This window comes from Hyaena hyaena, unplaced genomic scaffold (assembly GCF_003009895.1).
Source record: "Hyaena hyaena isolate Hyena2069 unplaced genomic scaffold, ASM300989v1 scaffold_689, whole genome shotgun sequence".
Classification (NCBI taxonomy): Eukaryota; Metazoa; Chordata; class Mammalia; order Carnivora; family Hyaenidae; genus Hyaena; species Hyaena hyaena.
In genome coordinates, this window is record NW_024081322.1 from 751,465 (window position 1) to 779,085 (window position 27,621).

Consider the following 27,621-nt stretch of genomic DNA (forward strand, 5'->3'; position numbering starts at 1 on the left):
TCAAGTTTAAATACAAAATGATAACAGATTTCACTAATCAAAAAAGAAAAGAAAATTGTATCCATTTATAACATGTAATTGCAAAAATTTACTCCAAAAATTGTATTCTGATAAACACCCTTAGAATAGAACATATGCACATGTTACACACATGGAAAGACTTTGCCACTTTTGAGCACTCTTAAAAGTGAAGAATTTTGTGTTCAGCTTTTTTGCTTGAAATAAAATAATCAAAACTATTTGAGATACATTGGTGTAGATGAGTTTTTACGTAATACTTCTTTGAAGTCTGAAAATGCTCTAACAAAGAAAAGCTCTTTACAAAACTCAACATGAAGCCTATGCTTCTAAAAGGATCTGGAGAAGTATTAACCTGGACAACCAAATAAAGAAATAATTTGAAAACATGGTTTTACTACCTTACACATGCCAAATGGAGGTATATTTCTATAAATACTACAAGCCAAATATTAAAAGGATCTTAGTCTGTTATCTTTATAGATGGTTCACAATTTCTACCGGCACTAATACTTTTGCTCTGTCAGCGATAGTAAGACCTTACATAGCACAGACTTTTCCATTTATGAAATACTTTCTCATTTAAGCCTTAAAACCACTCTGAAAAATAGGCAAGACAGATAATGTGTCCTATTTTATATCCTAGGAAACTAATGCCAAATGAAAGTTGCCAAGGTCACACAGAGAATCAGAGGTTAGTATAATACCAATCCTTCTTTCCCAGCTACTCTTCCCATTAGAATGACATACCCCAAAAATGAGTGGCATCATTAGAGTGACATCAATGCCAAAGAATAATATAAATAAATAAATAATGCATTATTACTTTTTTTCTTCTTCTTGGGTCTTCAAGAGATTGACCATATAATGTAAAATAGTGTAAATGTAGGTGTATAAAACAAAGTTCAGAATCCAGTGAAAGTAAATGGATAAATACCCAAATATAATCCAAGGCAACAAACCGAAGTCCAGGGCTTAGGAATTCATAATGCCATACCTTGAATTCAGGTTTTACATTGGACTTGCTTCTGTGGCTGACACAAGTCATGGTGACTAAGTAAAATTTGAAGCCTTATCACTTAACCAGGCAATTCTAAGAATTCATAGGGGACAGTCTTAAAATAATCATAAAACTAAATTATGTTACAATGAAATAAAAACAATTTTCTAAGAGTTAAATTTTAAAACTGTACCAGATTAGGTTGTGCACCATCAGTACTGAATTACTTCAGTACTTACTGAATTACTAGGAGAATGTCTGACAGACACTTCATACATTAAAGTATTTATGAAATGTTAAGGTCTTACAAAACACTATGGAAACACAAATGTTAATAAGATTTCACCTTTAAGGAATTTTGCAGTTTAAAACAGGAGATAAGATGTGTACAGCCAGGCCTGGGCGGCTTAGTTGGTTAAGGTTCAGACTTCGGCTCCGGTCATGATCTCAGAGCCCTGCATTGGGCTCTCTGCTGTCAAGATAGAGTCTGCTTCGGATCCTCCATCTCCTTCCTCTCTGCCTCTCCCCTGTGCTCGCTCGCTCTCTCTCTCTCTCAAAAATAAATAAACATTTTAAAAAATGTGTACAGCTAATAAAATTACCATAAGATGAATGCCTTAAAGAGATGCACAAGCTAAAAACATTAAAAATCCCATAAAGAAAAATTCAGGCTCTCGGGGTGCCTGGGTGGCTTAGTCAGTTAAGCGTCTGACTTTCGCTTAGGTCATGATCTCGCGGTTCGTGGGTTCGAGCCCCGTGTCGGGCTCTGTGCTGACTGCCAGCTCAGAGCCTGGAGCCTATTTCAGAGTCTGTGTCTCCCTCTCTCTCTGACCCTCCCCTGCTCACGCTGTCTCTCTCTCTCTCTCTCCTAGAAATAAATAAAAATATTAAAAAAAAAAAGAAAAAGAAAAATTCAGGCTCTTGCCCAAGTGACAAGAAAAAGATTCATGAAGGAGGAAGAACTTTGAGCCACTCCTTAAGTGGCCATGATAGATGTGAGGGTAAGACAGTAGAGTTCACTACTAACATGGGTAAAAAGGGAGGAAATCAAAAGCTTTACTTGTGTGCCATTGATAAGGCCTGAGAAGGATGACAGTTGGAATGGAAAGAAGAACTATAAGGAAAAGAAACTAATGTTTTCTTTCCCAAACTCCAGTTAGCTTTTGACAGAATCAGTTCAAACATATGAGCAGTTTATCCAGAAGATAATGCAAGATTATTGTTCTTTGTGGTTACAAGTATCATTCTTGACAATTACCATCCACATGAATGGATTCTACTGGACAATGAGAAATGGAGGCCTTAGTGAGTTTTTTTTCCTCTAAAATACCACCCTAAGTAAATAGTCCACAACAGCATTTCTCTTCTTGTACCTTTGATCTTATAATCAGCTGAGAAAAGTAAAAATGAATGGAAATTAGGACCTAGCCTAAAAGTAGAGGGGAAGAAGGATAAGCATGGTATGTAAGTGTGTAAATATTTTTAGGGATCAGGCATCTTTTTAAAGCCATGGCAAAAAATAGAGTAAATGATGTTTTACAGTTAAGTCTTTTAGCCTATTCACATATAAAGAAAACTGTAAGTTACACAAAAGGCCAGATTTTAAGGCCCAGATTTTATTGGTGAGACCTTTCTTATTCTTCCTAGAAAATTTCATCCAACTTGATGAAAATTAGGGACTGCTTTCCATCAAACTTTCAAAGAGTTACAGGAGCTACTAGGTTTTTTTTCCCTCTTTCCTCCCATATTATCTTGTATTTTGTTGCAACCAATTTGAAGATAGGTATTGTTTTCTTGAAAATTGACTCAGTATGTTTGACATCTACTCCCTTCCTTTAAAAAAAAAAAATCACAAGTACAAATGCACAAAATACTGTATAATATGATTGAATCTTTAAATTAGTTTTTGACCCTTTCAGAAGACTGCATTAATCAACTGTTCAAAAATAACTTAGGTAACATCTGAAAGGATAATAATTGATTATCTTCTCAGGAAAAGTAGCTGAAGGAGAGTAAACACTGGAAACATTTCTATTTGGGAGTAAGGAATTCTGGAACTATGTATTTTGTAATAGCGTTTCATCACATTTTCTACAAAGTTTCACTGAACACTGCAAAACACTGTTGCAAATTTGGAGAGGTATCTTCCTCCCTAAACCATCATTAGAACAAATACTCTCAACTAAGTAATTTCACTTCTAACTCCCCAAATCGCACAGGAATGGCCTCTTTTCTTTACACACATTGATAAAATTTATTACCACAGAGGGACAAGCTATATTTGCTATTTAAAAATTATCTGTGTAATTGCCAAGAAGTTAACCACTACTAAAGACAATGCCATAACACACTACAAAGAGGAAAGATCATAAACCCATGCAAGTTTCTGTTTGGATGCAGAGATAGAGAAAAGTAAAAAAAATAAATAAATAAAAAGTAAGCAGCTGTATCTCTAAATCCAATTTCAAGGTTTAGACAATATGTCTACGGCCATTTAAAATAAGATAAAACAGCCATAAAAATAATTCTTGACTGCAAATTAAAGGTAAATGAGGGTATCTTTGAGTACGATATAAAGTTTCTTCTCTCTTTTTTTTTTATTTTTTTTAATGTTTTTTTTTTTTCTAGGAGAGAGAGAGACACCGTGAGCAGGGGAGAGTCAGAGAGAGAGGGAGTCACAGACTCCGAAACAGGCTCCAGGCTCTGAGCTAGCTGTCCGCACAGAGCCCGACGCGGGGCTCGAACCCACAAACCGCAAGATCATGACCTAAGCGAAAGTCGGACGCTTAACCGACTAAGCCACCCAGGCGCCCTAGTACAATACAAAGTTTCTTAATGGAGCACCCAGCATGTGCCAGGTAAAGGGCCTGATATATTTCACAGGCTTAAAGAATACAATCATTTCACTTTGCTTTGTCTTTTTAACAACGAAACCCTAATTCAGGAAGAAAATAATATTAGAACTACCCTAGATTTCCTGAAAACCTAGAAAAAGACCACAAACACAGTCTCCAAAAAGCTAGGCTGGACAACTGAAAACAACCTAGACAAAAACCCCCCAGACAAAACTGAGACAAAAATACATCCTTCCCAGGAGTGAAACTGTAGGACTCAAAAAAACCATATTGGATGAACACTAACAGACAAACAAAAGGATACATATTATACCCAGTGTCTTTAAGATGTTTCATAAACAGTTATGTTAATACTATCATGGAATATAATTTCTTTTCTCCTTTCAGAGTCCATTTGTAAAGATCACCAAGAGATACTTTATTAGAATGATTAAAAGTCTTAGTCCTTGTGTGGTTATACCTAGGAAGAAAAAAATACAAGATTGACAAAGTAAGCTTTGTTTTTGCTGACTTAAATAACAGTGAAACTAGGTTGGGGTAAGTCCCTCTTCATTACTCTGCATAAAGATATCTCTTCAGTAAAATGATTACAGGCTTGCAAATATAAAAGACTTATTAAATCCCTGAGCCCTAAAATCAGTTGCAAGTTCTCACTGAGGGCCCAAGAAACAACCCCGGAAAGAAAAACTTAATGTATTTAATGACACCCACAAGCATACCCCCCCCCCAAAAAAAAAGTAAAATAAATAAGAACCCATATTCTATGTCCCTACCGCACTTCAAACTCATCTTTGGCTTTCCTGATAAATCAAACTTCCTCATTTACTTTATCTTCACAGGCTACAGCCAATGGACTATACGACATTATTCCTTTTTTGTAGTTAATTGTTTTGTTTTGATTTTGATTCCAGTATAGTTAACACACAGTGCTACATTAGTAAGACATCATTCTTAACATACCCTTAATATAAATGCAAAAACAGTCATGTATCTTGCTCTTACACCATAACTGATCATTCAGAATAGTAACAAAATATAAAATAATATAGTCAATGATTTTGAGTATCGTCCTAAGCCATTGTTGGTCCCTCATCCTCCCAAGTTTGTGTGTTTCACTTCAAACTGATGGAGACTCATCTCCATGTAATTTCTAGTCCAGTGCAAACAGCCTAGTTGTAGGGTATGCCTCAAGCATGCCCAAAGCCTTTTCTGTCCTCCATGACCTTCTCATTCACCCTAACACTACAAAATTATTTGTCTTCAAGCACTGTCCTGACTCACTGCCTGGATTCAAAAGCTTCCAGTGATTCCCCACTGTATATGGAACAGACTAGAAATTCTTAACCTAGCATGATTCAATATTTCAAGCCTGTAAGCTAACCAGAAGGCAGCAAAACACACATTTTTGTAACCACTAAGGCAGTCAGCAAGATATTTTTTATAGAGTATATGCAAAATATAAAGGAATTAACACTTTCAGTATAACAAAAGTGAAACATTTGGTCCATCACAAATTAATTAAATGGTCCATCACAAATGCAGAAAATAACCTCGCCACGAATCAGTGACAAAATTTATCTCACAAGCAGTTAAATTTCTAAATACTCAATTTGAATGGTTCTTAAGCTTATGGGTATTGTTGGTAAAATAAAAGTCTAAAATAATTTTTTTATTTACAAATGTGTTCAAGAAGTAGAACACAAAGCTCATGGATTAACAGAATTAAAAATCAATGTTTTTATTTCCTGTACTATTGAAAACATCAACTTCACTAAGACTACAGCATTTATTTCTAAGGGAACAAGTTTGTTTTCTGTTGGATAAAAAAAAAAAAAAGCCAAAACTTCCATCAAGTTATGTTACCTTGAAATAAACAAGAAATTAAAACATATGACATATGCCAAGAAAAACAATTCATCATATGGGAGTTGACTCTTCAAAAAGTTTCTAAAGTTTTTCATTTTATGAACTGACTAATAATAGGGGTGCCTGGGTGGCTCAGTGGGTTAAACATCTGACTACAGCTCAGGTCATGATCTCACAGTCTGTGGATTCGAGCCCCACCACATCAGGCTCTGTGCTGACAGCTCAGAGCCTGGAGCCTGCTTCAGATTCTGTGTCTCCCTCCCTCTCTGACTTCCTCCCCCTTGTGCTGTCTCTCTCTGTTTCTCTCTGTCTCTCTCTCTGTCTCTCTTTCTCAAAAATAAATAAAAACATTAAAAAATTTTTAAACAAAAATTTAAAAAAATAAATTGACTAATAATAGACTATAGAATAGTAGCTGTAACATTCATAACTATAATCACTAAAGAGTTCAAGCAATTTACTGACATTTCCTAAAAATCATTGTGCATATAAACAAATTCTGAGTTAAAAGAATACTGAATGAGAAAGAAAAATAATGGTCAGGTGACTTAATGTTCTGACCAATTCAATATACATTTCCAGTCCATCTTCTTCATTCTGAAGTTCTCTAAACTGTAGAGCAGACCATTTAGAAAACTTAATTGTTTAATTGAATCTGCTCAGAACAATACGCTGCAGTTATCTAATACTTGACTGAGAAAACATACACACTTAAATCTAAGGCATATAATTAGAAATAAAGACAAATTTTTGCTGGGATATTGCTATATTAATAGAAATATCCCCTCAAAATTATAAAATACACTCTCATAGCAAAGTTTGGTCAACTCCTCACCTTATCAAATATTAAAAAGGAAGTTTCCACTTCTCTGAGGTTTAACTGATAGCAGTACTGAATAATCACCCTACACTCACACTCTTCCAAAAGTATCTGCATTTTCATATAGATGAAAGTCTAAGGGAAAGGGCAAGCTTTTCTGTAAAGAGCCAGACCAGTAAAATGCTTTAGGCTTTGCAGGCCACATAGTCTCTGTCAGCTACTCAACTCAGCCTATATAGCATGATAACAGCCACAGACAATATGTAAAGAATGAGGATGGCTGTGTTCCAATAAAACTTTACACAAAAAAAACAGGCTATGGGTTGAATGTGGTCCAAGGGCAATAGTTCGCTAGCCCTGATGTAGAGGATTAAATTTTCAAGCTTGCTGGCTCTGTCTCTGTTGACATGGTGAAATTTACTGAACTACTTTTGTTTATTTCTTCTACTCAGGAGTCAAAACTAGATCAGGGATTTTCAACATTTTTTTAGTAGTGAATCTCCTTTTTCTAATAAAAACTTAAGTGTGCAAGCTAGTCTAGATTTCTAGGCCTCCACAAAGGCCCCTCAGAAGCTTCCCAGGGACCATCTACAGGTCTGTGGGACAATGATCTAAGGTTCCACTCAATACCAAGAACCAATATTGACATGTTTTCCTCATGGTCACTTTAGGCATCATCAGGTGAGGGAAAGCATTCTAAGGATTAGGGCCTTCCAGATACTCCAGAAATCACATTATCTTATTCCATGAAGGAGTTACATGTCAAAATTAAAAATAAAGTACTGGTGAAAAGTAGAAGACAATGAAGTGAAAGTTAAACACTCCTCTATATATGTATTTAAGTAATGTCTCTTGCTAAAAATCTACTACAAATTTACCTAGAATAAGTTTTATTACAGCGTGCTTTTTCTTAAGCTTTTATATGTGATCAGTAAGTTGAGTAAGGTTTCAATGGAGTATATTTAATCTATTCCTAACACCACCTGTTAAGTTCCTATATTAGCATGTAAGTCATTCTACAATTAAAAAATGGTCTTATCTATTAAAATGGGTCAAGGCTAGAATCTCTACTTAGTAACAGTCAAAATTAACCCAGATACTAGAATTGAATTTAATTTTGTTACTTAAATCTGTCATTAATTTAAATTACTGTTCCTGGGGGCGCCTGGGTGGCTTAGTCGGTTAAGCGTCCGACTTTCGCTTAGGTCGTGATCTCACGGTTCGTGGGTTCGAGCCCCGCATCGGGCTCTGTGCTGACTGCCAGCGCAGAGACTGGAGCCTGTTTCAGAGTCTGTATCTCCCTCTCTCTCTGACCCTCCCTTGCTCACGCTGTCTCTCTCTCTCTCTCCTAAAAATAAATAAAAATATTTTTTAAAAAAATAATAAAAAAAAATAAATTACTGTTCCTGACAATAATCAAAAATCTCAAAGTAATAAAAAATTTGAATAGGACAAAGTGTCACAGGAACCCAGAGAAAAACTTTATACCCTCTGTTAAATGCCAGTGAAAACACCATGTAAATGACAGTTTAAAATACTAGCATCAAAGTGATTAAACTCACAGGGAGGCAACTGCCTGATACTCAATAAAAATAACTTTGTCCCACAAAGGTACATGTTTCTATAAAATCAGAGAACTTATATGTTACAGAAACTGAACCAAAAATTACTACTCCTTTTCAGCTCTTATTCAACTTGCAATTAATATGGAAGTATTTAATTACTTTTTCCCCTGGATCTCAAACTTCCCCTGTATCAGGGAAGAATGATCAAGTCATTAAATATTTATTGGCTCCAATTCTGCACCAAGGGTATGCCAAGTCCTGAGCCTGAAAGATGGATAGTTAAGTCCCAGACCAGTAAGCTCTCTAATGAGGTTGAATAGACACAGTGCAAGCTAATCCATTTTAAATGAAATCAGGGTCCTAACTCAGACTCCGATTTCAGGCATTTATTACACCCCACCTCACCCCACTCAAACAAGTAACTTATGAAAACACACACTATTTTTAAATGACAAATAACCATGACTCTTTCCAATAACATTTCTAGCCACTAGCTCCTGATAGCAAATTGTTTAACTGACCTCACTACACATAAGTACTGTTTATCTATATAAATCTTGAAAACTACCATAAAAAGCCCATAACTAAATACAATTGCTCTAAGGCAGTACACAGTGCATACTTAAAGTTTTAGTATCAAAACTAGTCTTGTATAACATTCAATATCAAACCATTTTTCTTAAAGACGTAAGTTTATGAGAGAAGTATGGACTCAAAGTACAGAAAACTGAATAGCTTTCTTTTACAAATGTTTTATATACAAATGTATATGTATTTATAAAGCGATGACTCAACTTCTGGGAGGAATAACGACTGTAGCCATAAAGTCACAGAGAAACGACAAAATATTACTACACATAGTAACATAAGAACACACAAATGGAGCACATTAAAAAATGAAATAAAATTTTTGCAATTTTAAAAATGGAGTAAATTTGAAATAAGAGTAACTAATTTAGAAATGTAAGCCTAGGGGTGCCTAGGTGGCTCAGTCGGTTAAGGGTCTGACTTTGACTCAGGTCATGATCTCAGTTTGTAAGTTTGAGCTCCGTATCAGGCTCTCTGCTGACAGCACAGAGCCTCCTTCAGATCCTCTGTCCCCTCCCCAACTCACACACTCTCTCAAAAATAAATAAACATAAAAAAACAAATGTAAGCCTACATTTAACTTTAAATCAATGTGTAAATCAATAGTTACCACTTAGAAATAATTCCATTTAAAAGTGACATTGATATTCAATAAATATCATAAACTTTTATGTATTTATATTTACATATAAGGCTCACCCACTGGTATTTTTATTTCTGTTTTCAAATAAGAGATTACAGTTCAGAAAATTAATAACCATATACCTAATAAGTGAACCAAGAAGTTAAATATATCTGTATGATTCCATAACTGTACCTGCAATAATGTAGCTGTATAATCCAGTAAGATTTTCAAAGAGGTCTCCAGAGAATCACTGCATAAACTTAATACAACGATCTGTTTCCTATGCAAAGTTGGACAAATACTATCAGCTCACAGCACTCATTCATCTTAATCTTTCTTTCCTGCCTTTCTGTAATATGGAGCCTTGAACGCAAAATACTCCAATTTCCAGCCTCCTTTGCTACTAGGAATAGTCATGTGACACAGCTCTGGCCAATGACAAGTATCTGAAAAGGGCATTCCTTCAAATTAAAAGATGAATCCTTACCAAGAAAACATTTTCCCTTCTTCTCTTCTGTTTGGTGGGGCAGCGGTTATCTTGTGACTAAAAGCCAAAATCACTTGCTATGTAGGAGATTGAGCTAGTTTCCTTAATGACATCTCAGCATCTACGCCAATCCTACATTACCTACCTTCAGGTTTCTTGTGCAATCCAAACACAATTCATGCTATGAATCAAGCCTATGAAATTGATTCATGTTACAAATCACTTTGGTGAATTAGCCATAAGGCACACTAATGATGAAAAATTATCTAAGAGAGGGACGCCTGGATGGTTCAGTCAATTAAGCGTTGGCTTCAGCTCAGGTCATGGTCTCAGGGTTTGTGGGTTTGAACCCTACATTAGGCTCTGCATTGAGAGCAGAGTCTGCTTCAAATCTTGTCTCCCTCTCTCTCTGCCCCTCCCTCACTTGCGCATGCTCTCTCTCTCAGTAACAAGTAACCATTAAAAAAAAAGAAAAAGAAAAATTATCTAAGGGGAAAAGATCAGATTGTAAATGAATACCAATTAATTGAAAAATAATATTAATAACAAATATTAGTATTTTGTTATTAAATTTGTTAATATAAAATTTATTATTTAACTGTTAACTATTATTAGCTATTCATTAAACTATTTATGCCAGAGACTGTCAAAGAACTTTAATATACATGAACACATTTAATCTTCACAATGATATGAGGTAATATTACCACACACACCCGTGGTAAAAATTTTCATCAATCCTTGACAAAAACTGTAACATAATAAAACAAAGTTAAATTAATTTATTCTGAGCTTTTTTTCTTTTATAATATCAAAATGTCCTTTCTTTTATGAAATGGGAATAGTAGAGAACAAGTTTACATTCATTATATGCTTAGTTGGCAAAATAAGTGACAAATCAATGTCAGTGCCCCAGTGTTTTATGAAACTTTAATAGTCCATTAAATCCAAAGACCTGAAATCCACTAAAGTTAGGTAATCTGCCCAGGACCACAAAGGAGTTTGTTTGACATCAAAATCCAAGACCATACATAAGGACTAGGTTACATGAAAGAAATATACTAAATGAACTCAGAACAACTATTCTGTGAACACAATTAAAGATATAAATGTATAACTACAAAGGAAAATAGCCAGCCCAGAATATATAAAGTGGGAACAAGGACTTCTAAAGCAAAACGACTTTACCATGTTACCTCCCACAGAGTTCTCTCTGTGTGATGTAGATTTAAACCATACCAAAGAAAATGGAATCAAGACAGGAATTCCACTCATCCCCATCACTGGGTCTGGAGATTCATACTGGAAAGAACTTTTGGGTCTCTTCCTACACTATCTGCCTCTAAAAGAAGTTTGTGGTTTCCTAAACAGAAAGAGAAAAGACAGGTATGCAGATAAAATTTGCCCCCTGAAGTTTGCCCCTCAATTTTTTCCAGCTCTACATGAGTGAAGATTAGAAACAAAACTGAAAGGCAGTCAAATTCTCCTTACCTCAATTCTTGGCTTTTTGTTACTGCAGTTCATTACTTTAAACTCTTAATTTTTTAAAACTCACCTCTAGTTGTTTGCAAATGTATACATTTGATTAAGCAGTTTCTTAATACTATAAGTAATGTAACATAGATAGCCAAATATTTCTAACAACTTCACCACGTATTTTCTAATAAATCTGAGTGAGCTTAAAACAGAGTTTGTGAGACTGCATAATGTATCTTAGGGAAGAAATCAGAAACTTAGTAGCCTGAATAATACAGTTATATATACAGAACTCAATGAATGTTAAAATAAATAGATGTAGCCTACACTTAATATTTTCACATTTTTTATTTTGACGATCTAGTTACTTTAAAGCCTGGCCAGCTCTTTTCTTTTCCGCTTGTGCCCTCAAATGTAATTTATTATTGAAAACATCAAACATAAGAACTCTTGAAATACAGAAACTAAATGGTTTATATCTTTATAATTGAAAAAGGTAAATACTTTCATACATAATTTGTAGTTACCTCAAATGTTGGGTGCCATATTTTTAATCCAATCTTCCAGTGCCAATTTGTTTCTGAAGGGGGGAAAAAAAGTACTTTGTATATAAATACAGCATGCATTTTCCAGTATTTACCGAAATAAATAAATAGGAAAAACACGTGGCTAATTGGAAGGAAAGAGGGCTAGGAAAGGGGATAGATGGCTGAGGCTGGCTTTACAACTGAGAAACAAAGGTGTACAAATGAATGAAAGAAAGAAATTTGTAATGATGTTTCTACTTTGAACTGATTTAAAAGAAATTCTTTTTTTAATTCTAATATAAAAAGTCCTAAAAAGTACTGAAAGTACTGACCACATTCAGCTTAGATAGTATTATCACATCTACAGTGGTTAATACTGCCTCTGACCAAACATCTTAAATACACCCTTGCTTTCTCCTTCCCTCCACCCTCTCACTCTCACCAACAGTAATAATTTAAACCATCTTTACATTCACAGGAAAGGAAAAGAGGGAGGGGAGAATCTACAACCTTAATTTCACCTAAACTGATTTCCTTAAGCTTCCACCACAATTTCTTTTCTACTGTGCTTAATGTGCATGGAATATTTTATTTCCTATGTTTTTTCTTATACCAAACGTACAAATTCACTAAAATTCAGGATTATGAAACATTCAAAACTGGTAAAATACGTGGCATTTTGTAACTATCTACAAAATTCAGATAGGAATAAAGGTGAATAGTTAAAAACTCATTATTTTAGCTCTTCTTGTCCATTTATCCATTAGTTAGTGTGTATGTGTATTTTAAATTTCTTCCAACTAATATACTGCTTCACCCACATCATTAATGGTCCAATGCATACAAGATATTTAGCTAGAAAGGGCTAGGCTCTTCAGTAAGATTAAGTCATTAATCACGAAAAAGATTATTTTTCAAAATATCTTAACTTGAGGCCCCTTATCAGAGTCACAATAAAACTCCAAAAGCTATGCCTTTTTTTTTAACTTAATTTTGAAATAACTTTAGACTAAAAAAACTATATAAAAAATAGTTCAGAGATCCTATGTATTCATTTAACTTCCCATAATTAAACAAGTAAAATAACCATAGTAAAATTATCTAGCTGATAAAATTTCTTCAATTGTCCTAATAACATTTTTTTCCTGGTCCAGAATCTAATCCAGAATCTCAAAACTCATCTGTTTTTCACATTTGCTTAGACTCACTCTGTAACAATTCTTCAGCATTTCTGGACACCTTTGAGAACAGTACAGTTATTTTGTAGAATGTCTTAAAATTTGAGTTTGTCTGATATTTTCTGACATTTATGTGGAAATATTTTTAGTAAGAATACTGTCACAAATGTACCCTTCTCAATGTAGCATAAGGTTGATATGTCTTATCATTACTGAGGTTAAAAATGAACAAGGGGCCCAAAGTGGAGCCACTTGCACTAAACCCACGTAACCAAAGACTTAATAATTAGTCTTAACTGGTCAACACCAATGAGGTAGCTTGCCACATAGACCCTTTCCATCCCCCAAAGGAAAATGAAATAATCTGATGTCATTCTCCCTTCTCCCTTCTGCCTTCTATTTTCTACATCTTCTGGGAGCTCCTTCCTGTTTGCTAGATGGGATGCTGCCTGATTCAGGAACCATTCAATAAAGCCAATTAGATCCTGAAATTTACTCAGTTCAGTTTTGTTACTTGACAGTGGTGGTATAACATTGATTAACCTGGTTCACTTAGTGTCTACCAGTTTTCCTCACTATAAAGGCACTGATTTCTTCTTTTTAAAATTTTTTTAAATGTGTATTTATTTTTGAGAGACTGAGGGCATGAGTGGGGAGAAACAGAGAGAGAGAGGGAGACATAGAATCTGAAGCAGGTTCCAGGCTCCATGCTGTCAGAAAAGAGCCAGACGCAGGTCTCAAACCCACAAAACCATGAGATTATGACCTCAGCCAAAGTCAGCCGCTTAACCTACTGACCCACCTAGAAGCCCCTGATTTCCTCTTTTAATTAATTAATCTTGGGGAGATAATTTGAGACTATGCAAATCTTCTGATGATATTTGACATATAGATCTCTCATCATATTTTCACTCACTAATACTGACATCAACTGAGGATTCTTGCTTACAACAATTATTGCTATGATGTTTGCCTACTGGTGATTTTCTATTCCCATCATTCCTTCTACATATATATATTTTTTTATTATAATTCTACAGTAACAAAGAGCGATCTCTTCTCCCCCACTTATCTATTTATTCAATTATTTACTTATATTGGTATGAACTCATGGATATTTATCCCTCAGAAGTTATAACTCATTTTTGTTTTGTTGTTCAAACTGACCACTGAGACTCCTTTATAAACACATTCATTAAACTTCCTTCTGAATTGTAAAGATGTCACTTCAGTTGGGGATAATCAAGTGATTGGTTGTTTTTTTAAATGTTTTTATTTATTTCTGAGAGAGAGAGAGAGAGAGAGAGACAGCGTGAGCAGGGGAGGGTCAGAGAGAGAGGGAGATACAGAATCCGAAACAGGCTCCAGGGTCTGAGCTAGCTGTCAGCACAGAGCCCAAAGCAGGGGCTCGAACCTACGAACCGTGAGATCATGACCAGAGCCGAAATTGGACACTTAACCAACTGAGCCACCCAGGCACCCCTTGTTGTTGTTGTGTTGTTGTTGTTGTTATTTTTTTGAATGAGAGATCATTGATGGCTATGGTTAGATTTACCACTTCCATTATGACTCCCCTCCCCCTCCACATACACAAATTTTTATGGAAAGAAATTATATGTATTGAAATATCCCAATGTGTTATACTATGACAACTCTTGCTCATTTAAGACCTTATAATCTTTGGTCATTATTTTATACATATTATCATAGAATTTTCTCATCATTGTCACTATTCAAATCCACTTTAACTCACACTCCTCCCTCCCCAGGTATTATTGGTATTTTAGGAACACAGCTCAAACCACTCAATGACAATGGTAGAAATTCATTTTAGCCAAAAGGTAACAAGCTTTCATTATGCTGAGTGAAAAAAAGCCAATCTCAAAGGTCAAATATTGTTATGATTCCATGTATTTAACACTTCTGAAATGACAAAATTATACCAATGGAGAACAGATTAGTTCTTGCCAGAGGCAGGGACAGGAAATGATTTTGTCTACACAAGGGCAACAAGAGGAATTCTTATGGTGATGGATTGTTCTGTATCTAGATTGTATGAATGCCAATATCTTGGCATTTCACAAAAGGTTGTTAATGGGGAAGACTAGGTAAAGGGTCCATATGATCTCTGCATTATTTCTTACAACTACATGTGAATCTACAATTATCTGAAACTAACAAGCTAAAAATAAAGATAATGAGTTTTGACTTGAGTGAATACTCAGGAGAAATCAGATAATCACCAGTGTGCCTCAACTCCTTCAAATCCATTGATTGCTAGGTAGCTTCTCAGAAAGTTACTACCAGGCTTCTTTGGAATAACCAGCTAATGGCTAATTCTTCTTTAGGGTCTCTTCTTAGTAGCTTTTATGTTGGGCGGCAACAAATACCATGAGCTAAAGAAGAGGCCAATTATGATGATGAGTGTTGGTTTGTCAACTAAACTACCAACTGTTAATAGGATCAAAATGTACATTTTTATTTCAATTCATTTAGCTCATATTAAAGTATTTGAGAAATCCTAAACACCCACAATTTATGATTTTCGACTTGCAAGAGGCAAGTAATGAGAAACTACAGCAAGAAAGAAGAGGGTTTAATTCCAATGACAAAACAAAGTTCCCCTTCAAATCACAAACACCAACTCCTCCAAAACACTTTTTACGATTAAGGATGTGAAAGCACAGAAATTGTGGAGCCAAGACCATTTAAAATGCAAGAACTAAACTTTCCACTCCACAGACACACCAAAGGTAAATCCTTCCACAAACTGAAGGAGAAAAGGAAACACTGGAGTACAGCAAGAAACACGTAAGGTAATCCGTTCAGTAATGTAGTGGTTAATTAGCATGTAAGACCAGAGGGTTTTATTTTTTTTCCTGAAAAGATAAAATCCTAACAGCCTAAATAAAGTAGGAATCAGCTTGTTTTCCTTCACACAAAGGCTGACATTATAACTACTGAACATATTTTGACTAACTATATATATTCAATCTCTGACAGAGCTACAAAAGAGCAATAATATGTACTACAATTTGCTTCTCCTTCCTAACTTGTCAACATTAACTAATCTATGGAAACAAAAATGGTATGGGGACTAAGAAACTGTTCTCAAACACTTATACAATCATGACCTTGTGCCATCGTAAGTCAACTGTGCACTTTTATATAAATAAATCCATTTTTCCTGCTTAAATTCAGATATTAACCAACCCTTTCAAAGGACAGAATGCTTAAAAATCACATCATTACAAATTAAGAAATACTAACCTATTTAGCATATGATAAATCAGAAATTTCACATTAATTCCAGAATGTAGAGGCGGTGCCAGGGTGGTTCACTTGATTAAATATCCGACTCCTGACTTTGGCACAGGCCATGATCTCATACTTCGTGGGTTTGAGCCCTGTGTCAGGCTCTGTGCTGACAGCACAGCGCAGAGCCTGCTTGGATTCTGTCTCCCAAGGCTCAGAGCATGCTTGGGATTCTCCTTTCTCCTTCTGCCCCCCCCCCCACTTGTTCTCTATCTCTCTCTCAAAATGAATTAAAAAATAAACTAAAAAAACCCAATCAGATTCCAGAATGTAGAAGATATCAAAGTTTAAGAAAGAAATAGCATAAGTTAAATTTTTTTAATAAAAGAACTCAGCAACTTAGAAATGTTCCTATGAATTAAGAAATGTTCATCATTATCATTTACCATGACTATGCTATAACTAGCATAATGTGCACTTTGTTTGATACAATTAGTAGCTGATATAAATGTGCACACACTCAGTCAGCCTGTCCAAAAATTTCTACTACTGCGATAATTCTCTTCTATCTCCACTGTGTACATCAAGCTCCCAACCATCTCAAGCCTAAAGAACAGACATCACCCTTTAACAAAGTTCTTGGTCTCCTCTCCTCTCCTTCAAACCACAACTATGTACACTCCAGTGAAATAACTCCCCATCTCCCATTCACTCTCTTGTCTCCAAGCACAGGGCACAAAGGCCTACACATATTTTCTTACAACCACATGTGCTACTTATACGACAGCAGGTCTGTCTGGAACACCCTGCTGTCCCCCAGTTCCCTGATAGATAAATTCCTACTACCCTAAGGCTCAATACAGCCTCAATACAGAAGTTCACAGCCTCTTCAGTGTTAGCACAGGACACCTCATCTAGAGAGCCCAAAGCCTCTTCAGTTTTGGCATAGGACAGCTGCTACAGCACTACATCCTATTTAAAAGATACAAGACACTGGTGAGATACTTGAAGGACAGATGTCTCATTTCATCTTTGAATTCCCAAGGTCTGGTAAAAAGTATTTCATTAAAATGTTCTACGATGAGGGGTGCCTGGGTGGCTCAGTCGGTCAAGCGTCTGACTTCAGCTCAGGTCATGATCTCATAGTTAGTGAGCTGGAGCCCCACATCGGACTCTGTGCTGACAGCTAGCTCAGAGCCTGAAGCCTGCTTCAGATTCTGTGTCTCCCTCTCTCTGGCACTCCCCTGCTCATTCTCTGTCTCTGTCTCAAAAATAAATAAACATTAAAAAAAAAAGGCTTTTAATGTGCTACAAGGATAACTATTAGACACTGCACTAAATGGTAAATGTACTTTCTGTTGCTTAATCCATAAAACAACCTCAGGAAGCTATTATCCTCATTTACAGATGAGAGAACTGTCTGGTGCCAAAAACGGGGTGAGGAGAGGGAAAGACTCATAAAATTCAGATATCAAAGAACTATCACCACATTTCCCTATCTCTCTAGTCTAGATCAAAGTTACTTCAGGTAATTACAATTCTTCTTCCTTACCTATAAAACTTATTTTACAAAATAAGTTTTAAAAAAAGGGGTACCTGGGTGGCTCAGTCAGTTAAGCGTCTGACTTCAGCTCAGGTCATGATCTCACAGTTCGTGGGTTTGAGCCCCACGTCAGGCTCTGTGCTGACTGCTAGCTCAGAGCCTGGCGCCTGTTTCAGATTCTGTGTCTCCCTCTCTCTCTGACTCTCCCCTGCGCGCGCGCGCTCTCTCTCTCTCTCAGAAATAAAACATTTAAAAAATTTGTTTAAATAGGTAAAAAAATGTTTTCAAATAAGTCAAGAAGAAGCATAGTCTATATTTTTAAAAGGTTTTTATATCTTTACTTCAGATAGTTGATTTATATCCCACTGTTATTTTATGTGACTTGAATTTCAAATATCACCAAGGGTAGACCTACTGTTATCATTTAACTCCCCACAAAATTCCACCTAGATAAAGTTGTTTTCATACCCACAGTAAAATTAAAAACAATAAAACAAAAACAAGGTTTTTTTATGAATCAAAGAATCTTTGATTTCAAGAATATAGTATATCCTCCCTTTCTTATTAAAGGGCAAGACCTTTAATAAAATGATAATGATAGAAGGCTATAGTTTATTTTACATCCTTTCTTGAAGGGAAAAAAATGAAACAAGTTAGCAACTGAGTAGTCCTCTTCCTTTTCTTCCTTTTATTTTATTATTATTTTTTTTTGTAACTGTTCTGTGAAAGTCCAGAGTCTGGGAAGAACTGCATTAAGCCAATTCACATATAGCAATGCAGCTGGAGGCACTCATTCTGAACCTCAGCCAAGATATGCAAAGCTAATTACGGAACTGTTAATTACTAAATGCTTAAAAGGTTATGTGAAGGCAACTAAGTTTCTACCAATACAACAAAAGAATGTTAATTTTTACCATAAATTTAAGTACTCACTTGTTCAAAGTCACATGCTAATACAGTCTGAAATTAGTATTTCAGTTAAAAACGTGTATTTTTTTAACCTACAAATTCAAATATCATTGTTAGGAAAGGAAAATGCTTATGGCCAAACAGGCATTACTTAGTGAAACATGCTTTTCAAAACTGCACAAAAATCATTTTGTTGTGTTTTTTGGACAAAAACTACATCGAACCAAATATTTATTACCAGAGCCCCAAAATGAGCTAAAATATAATCAAAGTGTAAGTTGTCAAATGAATATATGAAACTGCTCATAAACAATGATAAAAAGAACCTCAAATGGAAAATGTAACTGTAATAAACACAATTCTTCCACTAGATTTGAAAGTTAAATAAATATTTACCATTGATACTCTTGTGCAGATTGTCATAATTTAAAAGTTCTCTGGGCAAAAGGTATTTTTCAGCCCTCTGATTATGACTAAGTGACTTTGCAAAGAATTAAGTCATACCCTGTTATGAACTCTCAGCTGACAAATTCATGAGTTAACAACTAAATCGTAAGGTGCAAGAGTCAAAAAAAATTTTCCGTAGTGAAGGACAAAGTAATATTATTAACTATGAAGAAATAAGATGGTGCTTGCTGTTTAACATACATCATTTTAAAAAATAACTTTTATAACTACCTAAAAACACATTAAATTAGATCTTGAAAGAAGAGAAAACAATAAGGCAATAGATGTTTCACCTGAAAAACTAAAAACATGCATATGAACACTACAGAAGCAACTGCAAAGGGTCTGAACTCAACAAGTTAATAAAATGGTTTAGAAAAAGCATTTTATTGTTTAAAGCCTTAGGGGATAAAGCTGCTTGCAATTTATTTACATCTTTTACTTTACTAAATTGCTTTGGTGACCAAGCTTCTCATTTAAATGATTAAAGCATAAACCCAAATAGTTTAATAAAGCAATTACTTAAGAGTCCTGTTTTTCAACAGAGGTGACCTGAAAAATATCAATAGAACATTTAGTGTTCATTATTTTCAAGGGGTTTGCTATTTAGAATACAGTGCCCCAATGACTAAAACTTAGCCAGGTTTCCAGACACATAATGTGGGACACATACTGGATCAAAGATTTTTTTCATCCTCTCAGAATCTAAGGTGAAAGAGTGACAGCCTCTTAAATCTAAGTACTCATGATATGGCTAAAAATTCATGTGACTTTTCTTCTTTTAATTTCTCCTTACGATTCTGCCTCTCTAATGATGTGACTAAATAAAATAGGTTGCATAAAAAGCTCCCCAATTTGCAAAGTCTCTATGTTTACACTGGGGCTCTCCCCACCCCCAAATTCTCTTCCAGCTAACATCTTAGGTTACACTAGTAACATCACTATTAACTTCTAGGCAACTGATTGACCCAAATACAAAGCTATGCCTTAACAGAGTTTGAGAAAGAAACTGGGATAGTGGGATTAAAAAAAAAAACCTGAATTTAACCACAAAAAATTATATATATCCTCTATTCTTTTATAGCATCTTCCTTTTGCCTGTAATGAAAATCATATGAACTCCTTTATCAAGCCTATCCCGAAAAACAGAAGGAAGCATGACAGCAAAACTTTCCTAATTCATAGCCTTCCGTTCATGATACCAAATTTATTTAATACATTTGCTTTCTTCATATTACAAACGTCTAACTCTCAAGCATGAATGAGAAAAGATAGTACAAAATAACTTCCGGTCCTTAACAAAGCACTCAATATAAAAAGGACCTTCCACCAAAACATGTTTTTACTTTTGAGTACATTTCAAACTTCCACAAGATTATTTTTGACAAGCCAGGTAAGGATGGGAAAACATTCACATTTCAAGCCACTTTCTCTTTAACACAATGATAAGCAAACATGGGGATGTGTCAGTAATAACCAAATGAACATCAAAGTTAATAGGGCGGACACTTAATGACATTCAAAATGTTTGATAGCTTTCTCTGTGTTTACTTTTCCTATGAAGGTTTGGTGGAGAGAAATGTGCTTTCAGACTATCAATGAAGCTTTCATCTTGCAGTGTTAGTAGTAACTGGCCCACTTCTGAATCAGGCCAAGTTCTATGCTAGGTGTGTTTTTACTCTATTCTACACAACTGGCAAAAGAAGAGGAAAGTTTAACAGTTCATTTATTTGGCACCATCCACATGCTTTCACAGTGTTGGTTTTATCTCCTGCAGTCTGGTTTGGTGAGTCCTCCCCCCCCAACTGATAGCAGGTTTTAAGTCATTGCTATTCTAATTAATCAACCAAATGCACTACTCTCCCCGCCCCGCTCTGATTTCCACTAAAGGCCTATGACATCATTTTCTGACCTGCCTTTCTAGGTTCTAATACTGTCAACTTGCCTTGCTAGGTTCTAATATTCTCAACTTGTATGATTTCATCTGGCACTTCAAACACTGAAAGGAACTGACATATTTCACTGAAATTTGCTTTCCCATCATACAACATGCATTTTCGGATGCAGAAGACTGATTCAATGGACAATTTTCAAATAAACAGTAGAGGAGGAAGGCACATGGGAGGCAGTGGAACATCCAGGGGAAGACAAGATCAAACCAGGACACTGCTTGGTTTTGATAAAATAATCCTTTAGAATTGGAACTTTCCGGAGACACAGTGAAATGAATATTCTTGTAAAATTAGCACACATCTTCCACTCTTTTGGTAAATATGTACAATCTATGATCCCCCAGATGTGAAGGCTCCACCAGAAAAAACGAAAAATCAGAAACGGTACCAGGTGCCATTCTTGGGCCTTGTCCAAAGGCAGCCAGTGAAAGATTCTATTTTATTCTGTTCTCCCCACATTAAATAATAATAATCAACATCAGAGAAGGAGAGCATTTGGGTTTGAACAGATGGTGTCCAACACCTAAGCAGCGAAGCAACTCTTTCAGGCATCAGATCTTAAATGTCTGATGGTCCCAAGGATCAGGAGGGCTTATTTGTCTTAAGAGGGTTGGCAGCAGGATCCCCTGTAGTTACCACCCCAATGCTTAGGAATATGCGTCATTAGGCAGCCAGCAACTAAAAGCAAAAAAAAAAAAAAAAATCTAACCACCACATTTTTATACAATTTCCCCCTCTCCAGTCCAACTTGAGACAACCAAATCCAACACCATCAGCAACAGCTCCACTTAAAGAAAAAGGAAAAATTAAGGCTGAAGGCAAACGAACGTATAAAGGTTAACAAAGTTATCTAATTTTGACAAGGTTGTGCAACACCGAAAGAATCCGCAGGGCGCCCTTTCCGGGGGTGTATTTGAATATGCCTACTCTGCAGTTATGGCCGCAATTTAACCCAAAGCACTAAGCTAGCTAATCAACTTTACTTCCCCTGCACTGGAAAGCAGCATCCCTTTTTCAGAGAAGCCAAACAGTAAATACACAAACATCCCAATGTTTTACTTTAGAAGGTCAGCACGGACTAGTCTTTCACAGAGCCATCCCAAGTTCCCTTCCTATACCTTTCCAAACACCGCAGAACTCTAAAGGTAAAGGGGGCTAGAAGCATGGGAAGGAAAGGGGCCCGCAGCCAGGGTGGCGGGAGTAGCTGGCCGTGGGGAGGCGAGTCCCCCCTCCCCCCGAGATTCCGAAGCCCCAGTGTACCACTGGGAAGAGAGGAGAAGCTAATTGGAGAATTCCCTCCACCGCCGAGCAAACGTAGGAGGAAGGCAGTAATGGGGAGGGCAGAGAAAGGGAGACTATGGAGGAGAGGGAAAACTAAACCCAGGAAGACCAGGGGAAAAGATTCGGAGCTGAAATGCCATTGGAAGTTAGGGGTCCGAATGGGAGAAGTGGGATGCGCGCGGCCAACAGTGTCAGGAAGGGGAGACGGGGATAGGAAAGGGCGCAGCCTGCGCCGCACAAATCCAGCCGAGTCCCGGCGGGTCTCACCTGGGGGGTCCTCTCGGCGGGGTTCTTCATCACCGCCTGGCGGAAGCTGTTATCCACGTAGGACGCCATCTCCCCCCGGGGGCCCGGCCGGGGCCGCTCCGCACCCTGCTCGGCCTCTTCCCGGCCCAGCGCAGCGGCTGCCTCCGCCCTGCGCGCTCCGCCCGCCCGCGGCTAATAAGCCAAACCGCGGCGGCGACGGGGCCTACGGGGGGGCGGCTCCGCTGGGCCCGGCGGCCCAGAGCGCGGGACAGGCGCGCCGGAGACCCGGCGGGAGAGCGAGGCCGCGCGAAGGCGGCGGGCAGCGCGCAGCGCCCGAGCCCCGCGGCCCGAAGGGTCCCGGCGGGCGCTCGGCGGCCGGGAACTCTCCTTCCTCCTCCTCCTCTTCCTCGCCGCTCAGCAGGGAAAGGCTTCCTGGCGCGCCCGGCTCCCTCCGGGCCTGGCTCGACACGCCTCCCCCGGCTCCACTCCGGGGACAGTGGCGTCTCCTTCTGGCTCTGGCGGGCCTGAGTTATTTTTAGGGAGGTACGGGCGACAGTAAAGAGGAAGGCTGCAGGCGGACGGGGCCTCCTCTCCCCTCAGGCGCTGAGGGTCGCCCCTCCTCTCAGGGGCTCACGCCGCCGCCCGCGAGTCTCGGCGAAGCACTCGGATCTCCCGCGTCCCCGGTCCTCGAGCACTTGGGCGCCGCAGCCGCCGTCGGAACGGCTGGTTCAGGTCCGGGAGCTGCGAAGCCCAGTCGCCGCCGCCGCAGCCGCTCCTAGTCTCCGTCTAATGGGCTCGGCGGTCCCTCCCGACTGCTGCTGCATCCCCTCGGGCCGCCCCGCCGCCGCCGCCGCCGCCGCTGCTGCTCGGGCCGCCGCCGTGCGCTCCGCCACCGCCGCCTCCCCCCATCGGCGCGCCCGGAGCGGAGCTGCCCCGGCGCCGGCGCCGCCGCGGCCAGAGCACCCGGCCGGGGCTGCAGCCCTCCGGCCCACTCGCTCTCGGCAACTTTGTGCCCGGTCTGCGCGGGGCGGGGGAGGAGGAAGAGCGGGCCGCGGGCAGCCCAGGTCCGGACTCCCGGCGGCGGGCGTCCGAGGGCGGAGGGCCGAGAGCCGAGAGCCGCGCACAGCCCCCTCGGAGAGAGTGTTTGGGAAGCGGCGACTCCCCCTCCGCTTCCTCCGCCTCTTCCTCCTCCTGCGCCTTCTCCGGCCGCCGGAGCCGCTCCTCAGGGAGGAAGCGGCCTCCGGGGCTTGTTGCTTTGTGCGGCAACCATGGTGAGGAGTGAGTGACAAGGCCGAGGCGAGTCGGCTGGCGCCGCATCATCGGGGGGCGGGGCGTCCCCGCCGCGCTGGGTCCCGCCTCCTCCCGCTCCCCGCTCCCGCCCGTCGGCCGCGCCCTCCCGCTGGAGCAGCACCTTCGGTCGCCGCCAGGTGAGCCCGGCGCTCGGGCCGCCCGAGGGTCGCAGCGCCTTCGGCTGAGCCGGCTAGAGCCCCGCACCACCCGGCCCCGAGGGGGCGACGCGAGTCCCCGTGCCCGGGTGCGAAGCGTAGGGCTCTCCTCTCCCCACCCCTCCCCTGTCTCACGCGGTGCCGCGTACCCACACCCCACCCGGTTCCTGGGAGACCCTGCGGAGTCCAGTCGCCCCTCTCAGACTCCTTCGGGCGCCGCGCCGAGGCCGAGAGAGCTGAAAGTCGACCCGGAGCAGAAGTCTGGCCCGCAGGCATGGGCTGTACTGGGCATTCATTTTGAACCCAGGGGTTGGCTCCGAGTTGCTCCAGAGGCGATAAATCCTCTAAGGATTTTATTTTGCTTATTTGTAGCTTACTTCAGGGAAAGCTTCCCTCTCCTGCCTTCCGTGCTTACTGCCACCTTCAGACACTTTAATGACCACGAGATTGAGGACACGGAAAAGTGCCAATTTCACACTAGATCCAGTACCACCCCCAGACGGGCACACGATTTAGAGGTGATCAGTCACTAGCGGGAGACCCGGACGGCAAGGTCTGTGACATAATCAGGAACATTGGCAGATCTGGCTTCGCATCGAGGCGGAGCAAATCTCATTCTCCAGACCCCAGATTTCCAAATCGGACTCACGTGGTGTAGAGGACACTGTAAGATGTCACCTCTCCTGCTTTTTCATTTCCCCCTCCCTCTCCCTTTCTGAGCCAGGTCAAGGTGTGTAAGGTCAGCAGGGACAGGTCTGCTGTTCTGGCCCTCCGGTTTTATTTTTATCTGCCTCCTCTCCCTTCTTCCCCCTCCTTCCCAATAAGTTCATGTTTTGATGTCGGTGTGGAGGCTATACTTAGAGGAGGGTTGTTACTTTTATGACCTACTGTATTGAACTTTTTTCAAATTTTCAAATGTACTTTTTTAACATCTAGTTTATTTTAAACACTTAGAATGGGTCGGTTGTGGGAAAACATTTTGGGGTCCTTAAGTCACCTTTGTGTCATTAAACAGATTGTGTGGCTTCCTAGAGAGGGGACTGCCCAACCTTGTGAAACGAGATCTGAGTTATAAATTGTATCTCTAGACCCTTTTATATTACTTTTGCTGAAACTGCTTCCCCACATCTTTTCACCCCTTTATGGAGCCCGAGCATCAAATTCTCTACGACATAGACCACCATACTGAAAGCAAAGGAACATGAATAAATGCTATTACAGCTTTGTAAAGAGAGAAGAAAAAATCAAATCCAGTGAGGTGAAAAAATATACCTGACATCTCCATCCGGTGTCTAATAGACATCTCAGAATTAATGTGTGCAAACCAGGGTCCAGATATCCTGCCCCAATAGTGCCCCACCCACAGCCTTCCTCATTGCAGTTAATGCCATCTACACTGTTCCCCTTGCTCAGGTGAAAACCTTTGGAGTCCTTCTTGACTTTCCTTTCTGTTACACCCCACAAGTGTCAGTAACCTGTCAGCTCAGCCTTCAAAGTACCATATCTGGACTCTAACCTCTACCTACCACCTCGACCTTGCCAAGCCGGCATCACCCTTTGTCTGCACTTTGTGGTTACCACCCACCCCATCTCCCTCTTTCTGTTCTTGCCTCCACCAGTCTACTTTGAACACAGCAGCAAGAGTGAGTCTTTTCACTCTACCTCAGGTCACTCCTCTGCTAAGGAAAAGGAGGAAAGGAAAAGGAAAGGAGAAGGAAGGGAAGGGAAGGGAAAAGGAAGGGAAGGGGCAAGAAGGATGGAAGGAGGAAAGGAAAGAAGGAAGGAAGGAAGAAAAAAATAGCTCCTCATTTCATGTGGGGTTAAAAATCAAAGTCCTTACAATGGCCTATATGACCCATGGACCTTGTTCCCTCCATGCCTTATCTCTCTGATGTCATTTCCTACCACTCTAGCCCCAACTCATTTTTTCCTAGCCACACTGGAAATGGAGATGCTATACAGTGAACAAGCTCCAGTCTCGTGGCCTTTGCATTTGCTCTTCCCTCTGCTACCTGAATTATCTCCCTGCTTCCCCAGCAAAACCTACAATGTTGTTCCCAACCCCCCCTTCATATCTTTATTCAAATGTCATTTTTCCCTGTAACTTCACATGCCTTAGTTCTCTCCCTTGCTTTCTTTACCACCATCTAACATACATTTTACTTATTTTATTGTTTGTCTCCCTCCACTGTAATGTAAGCTTCTGAAGTCAATGGGTTTTGTTCCTTTTGTTTGCTGCTATATCCCCTAAAGTGATGTAAATGAATTAATAACTACAGTGTTATTTTGTATGCATATAAGATTGTTATATACATGGTCTCAGTGGTGTCCCTAATGGGGAGAGGGAAGTCTGAGAACTTAACCTCTCTGAGCCTATTTTTCTGTTCCATAAAAAGAGGATGAAACTTGCATGCCCTGAAGACTTGCAAGGATTCAATACAATGCATGCAAAGTGCCTTGCATAGTCCTTGAACCATAATATGTATTCAACAAATTATAGTTATTTCTAATATCATTCTCATCATCCCAACCCTTTGAGGTTAGTGGAACAATTATTATCCTGTTTACAGTTGAGGAGACTGAGGCTAAAATAGGCTACCTGACTTGCCCTAGTTCCAGGCCTGCTTTTAACTCTGGGAGGGTCTGGGGTAAGCTAACAAATACTGCTTTAAAAATACTGAAAACTATAAATTAACCGGAACATAGTGCTGTAGAGAGTAGTGGCTCCTGTCCTGAAACTCACACTCCATTTTCTTCCCACCTGAGCTCCATCCCATACCACAAAAAAAAAAAAAAAAAAAAAAAGGCTCATACACATGAGGACACCTCAGCCTGCACAGCCAAATGACATCATACTCTTCGTAAAAGGCACCCCTCGATGATTTTTTCCATCCCTGGGCCAGCCTGGGAGGATCAGGCCTGGAGTGGCAGGGCAGTAAGTTCCAGGCTCCTAGGTGATCAGAGAGTGTGGAAATCCTAGTCTCATAAAGAGGTGTGAAGCTAAAGCAGAGCCCTTCAAAGCATGGGCAGTAGGCAGGAACCCCCCCCTCACCTGGATCTCACACCCATAAAGTTGTGAATTGCAGATATACACGCAGCTCTTTTTTTTTTCTGACTGCTGTACTGTGATACTGAAGTATACCAATGACCTCAGGTAAGGCATCATAGTGTGTCTTCTCCATCACCAAAATGACTAACTCACTGTCAACTTCTACACTATCATTTAACCGCAATTAAAGTTAATGTTCCCACTATTTATAATCTACTTATCTGGGTATGTCAATAATGCTTATCACCATTCAGCATCTAGGACATCTGATACTTGGCATCCATTGTTGTTTTAGTATCATTTGAGCACCAACAGCATGTTTAGGTATAACATGGATGACAGAACTGGACACAAATCTGCCTGTTTGCTAAACAGTCTAATCCAAACTGTGTCAACCAACCATAAACAGAGTAAGCCATCTATTATGCTGCCTCATAAAGGCAAGTATATAAAGGAGACTTCCTTTGTTCCATCCCCACAACCATCATA

The 27,621-nt window shown here is 39.3% G+C and overlaps 1 protein-coding gene across 6 annotated transcripts in view; it reads right to left on the reverse strand.

The window, feature by feature from the left end:
* RAPGEF2 (Rap guanine nucleotide exchange factor 2) overlaps positions 1 to 23,371 on the reverse strand; it is a 246,596-nt gene extending 223,225 nt beyond the window's left edge. For all 6 annotated transcript variants that reach the window (XM_039217432.1, XM_039217428.1, XM_039217429.1 and 3 more), the window contains exon 1: positions 22,660 to 23,371. In XM_039217432.1, the coding sequence (XP_039073363.1) occupies positions 22,660 to 22,728 (69 nt within the window). In that variant the 5' untranslated portion in view covers positions 22,729 to 23,371. The remainder of the gene's footprint in view (positions 1 to 22,659) is intronic.
* Positions 23,372 to 27,621: the final 4,250 nt, after the last annotated feature.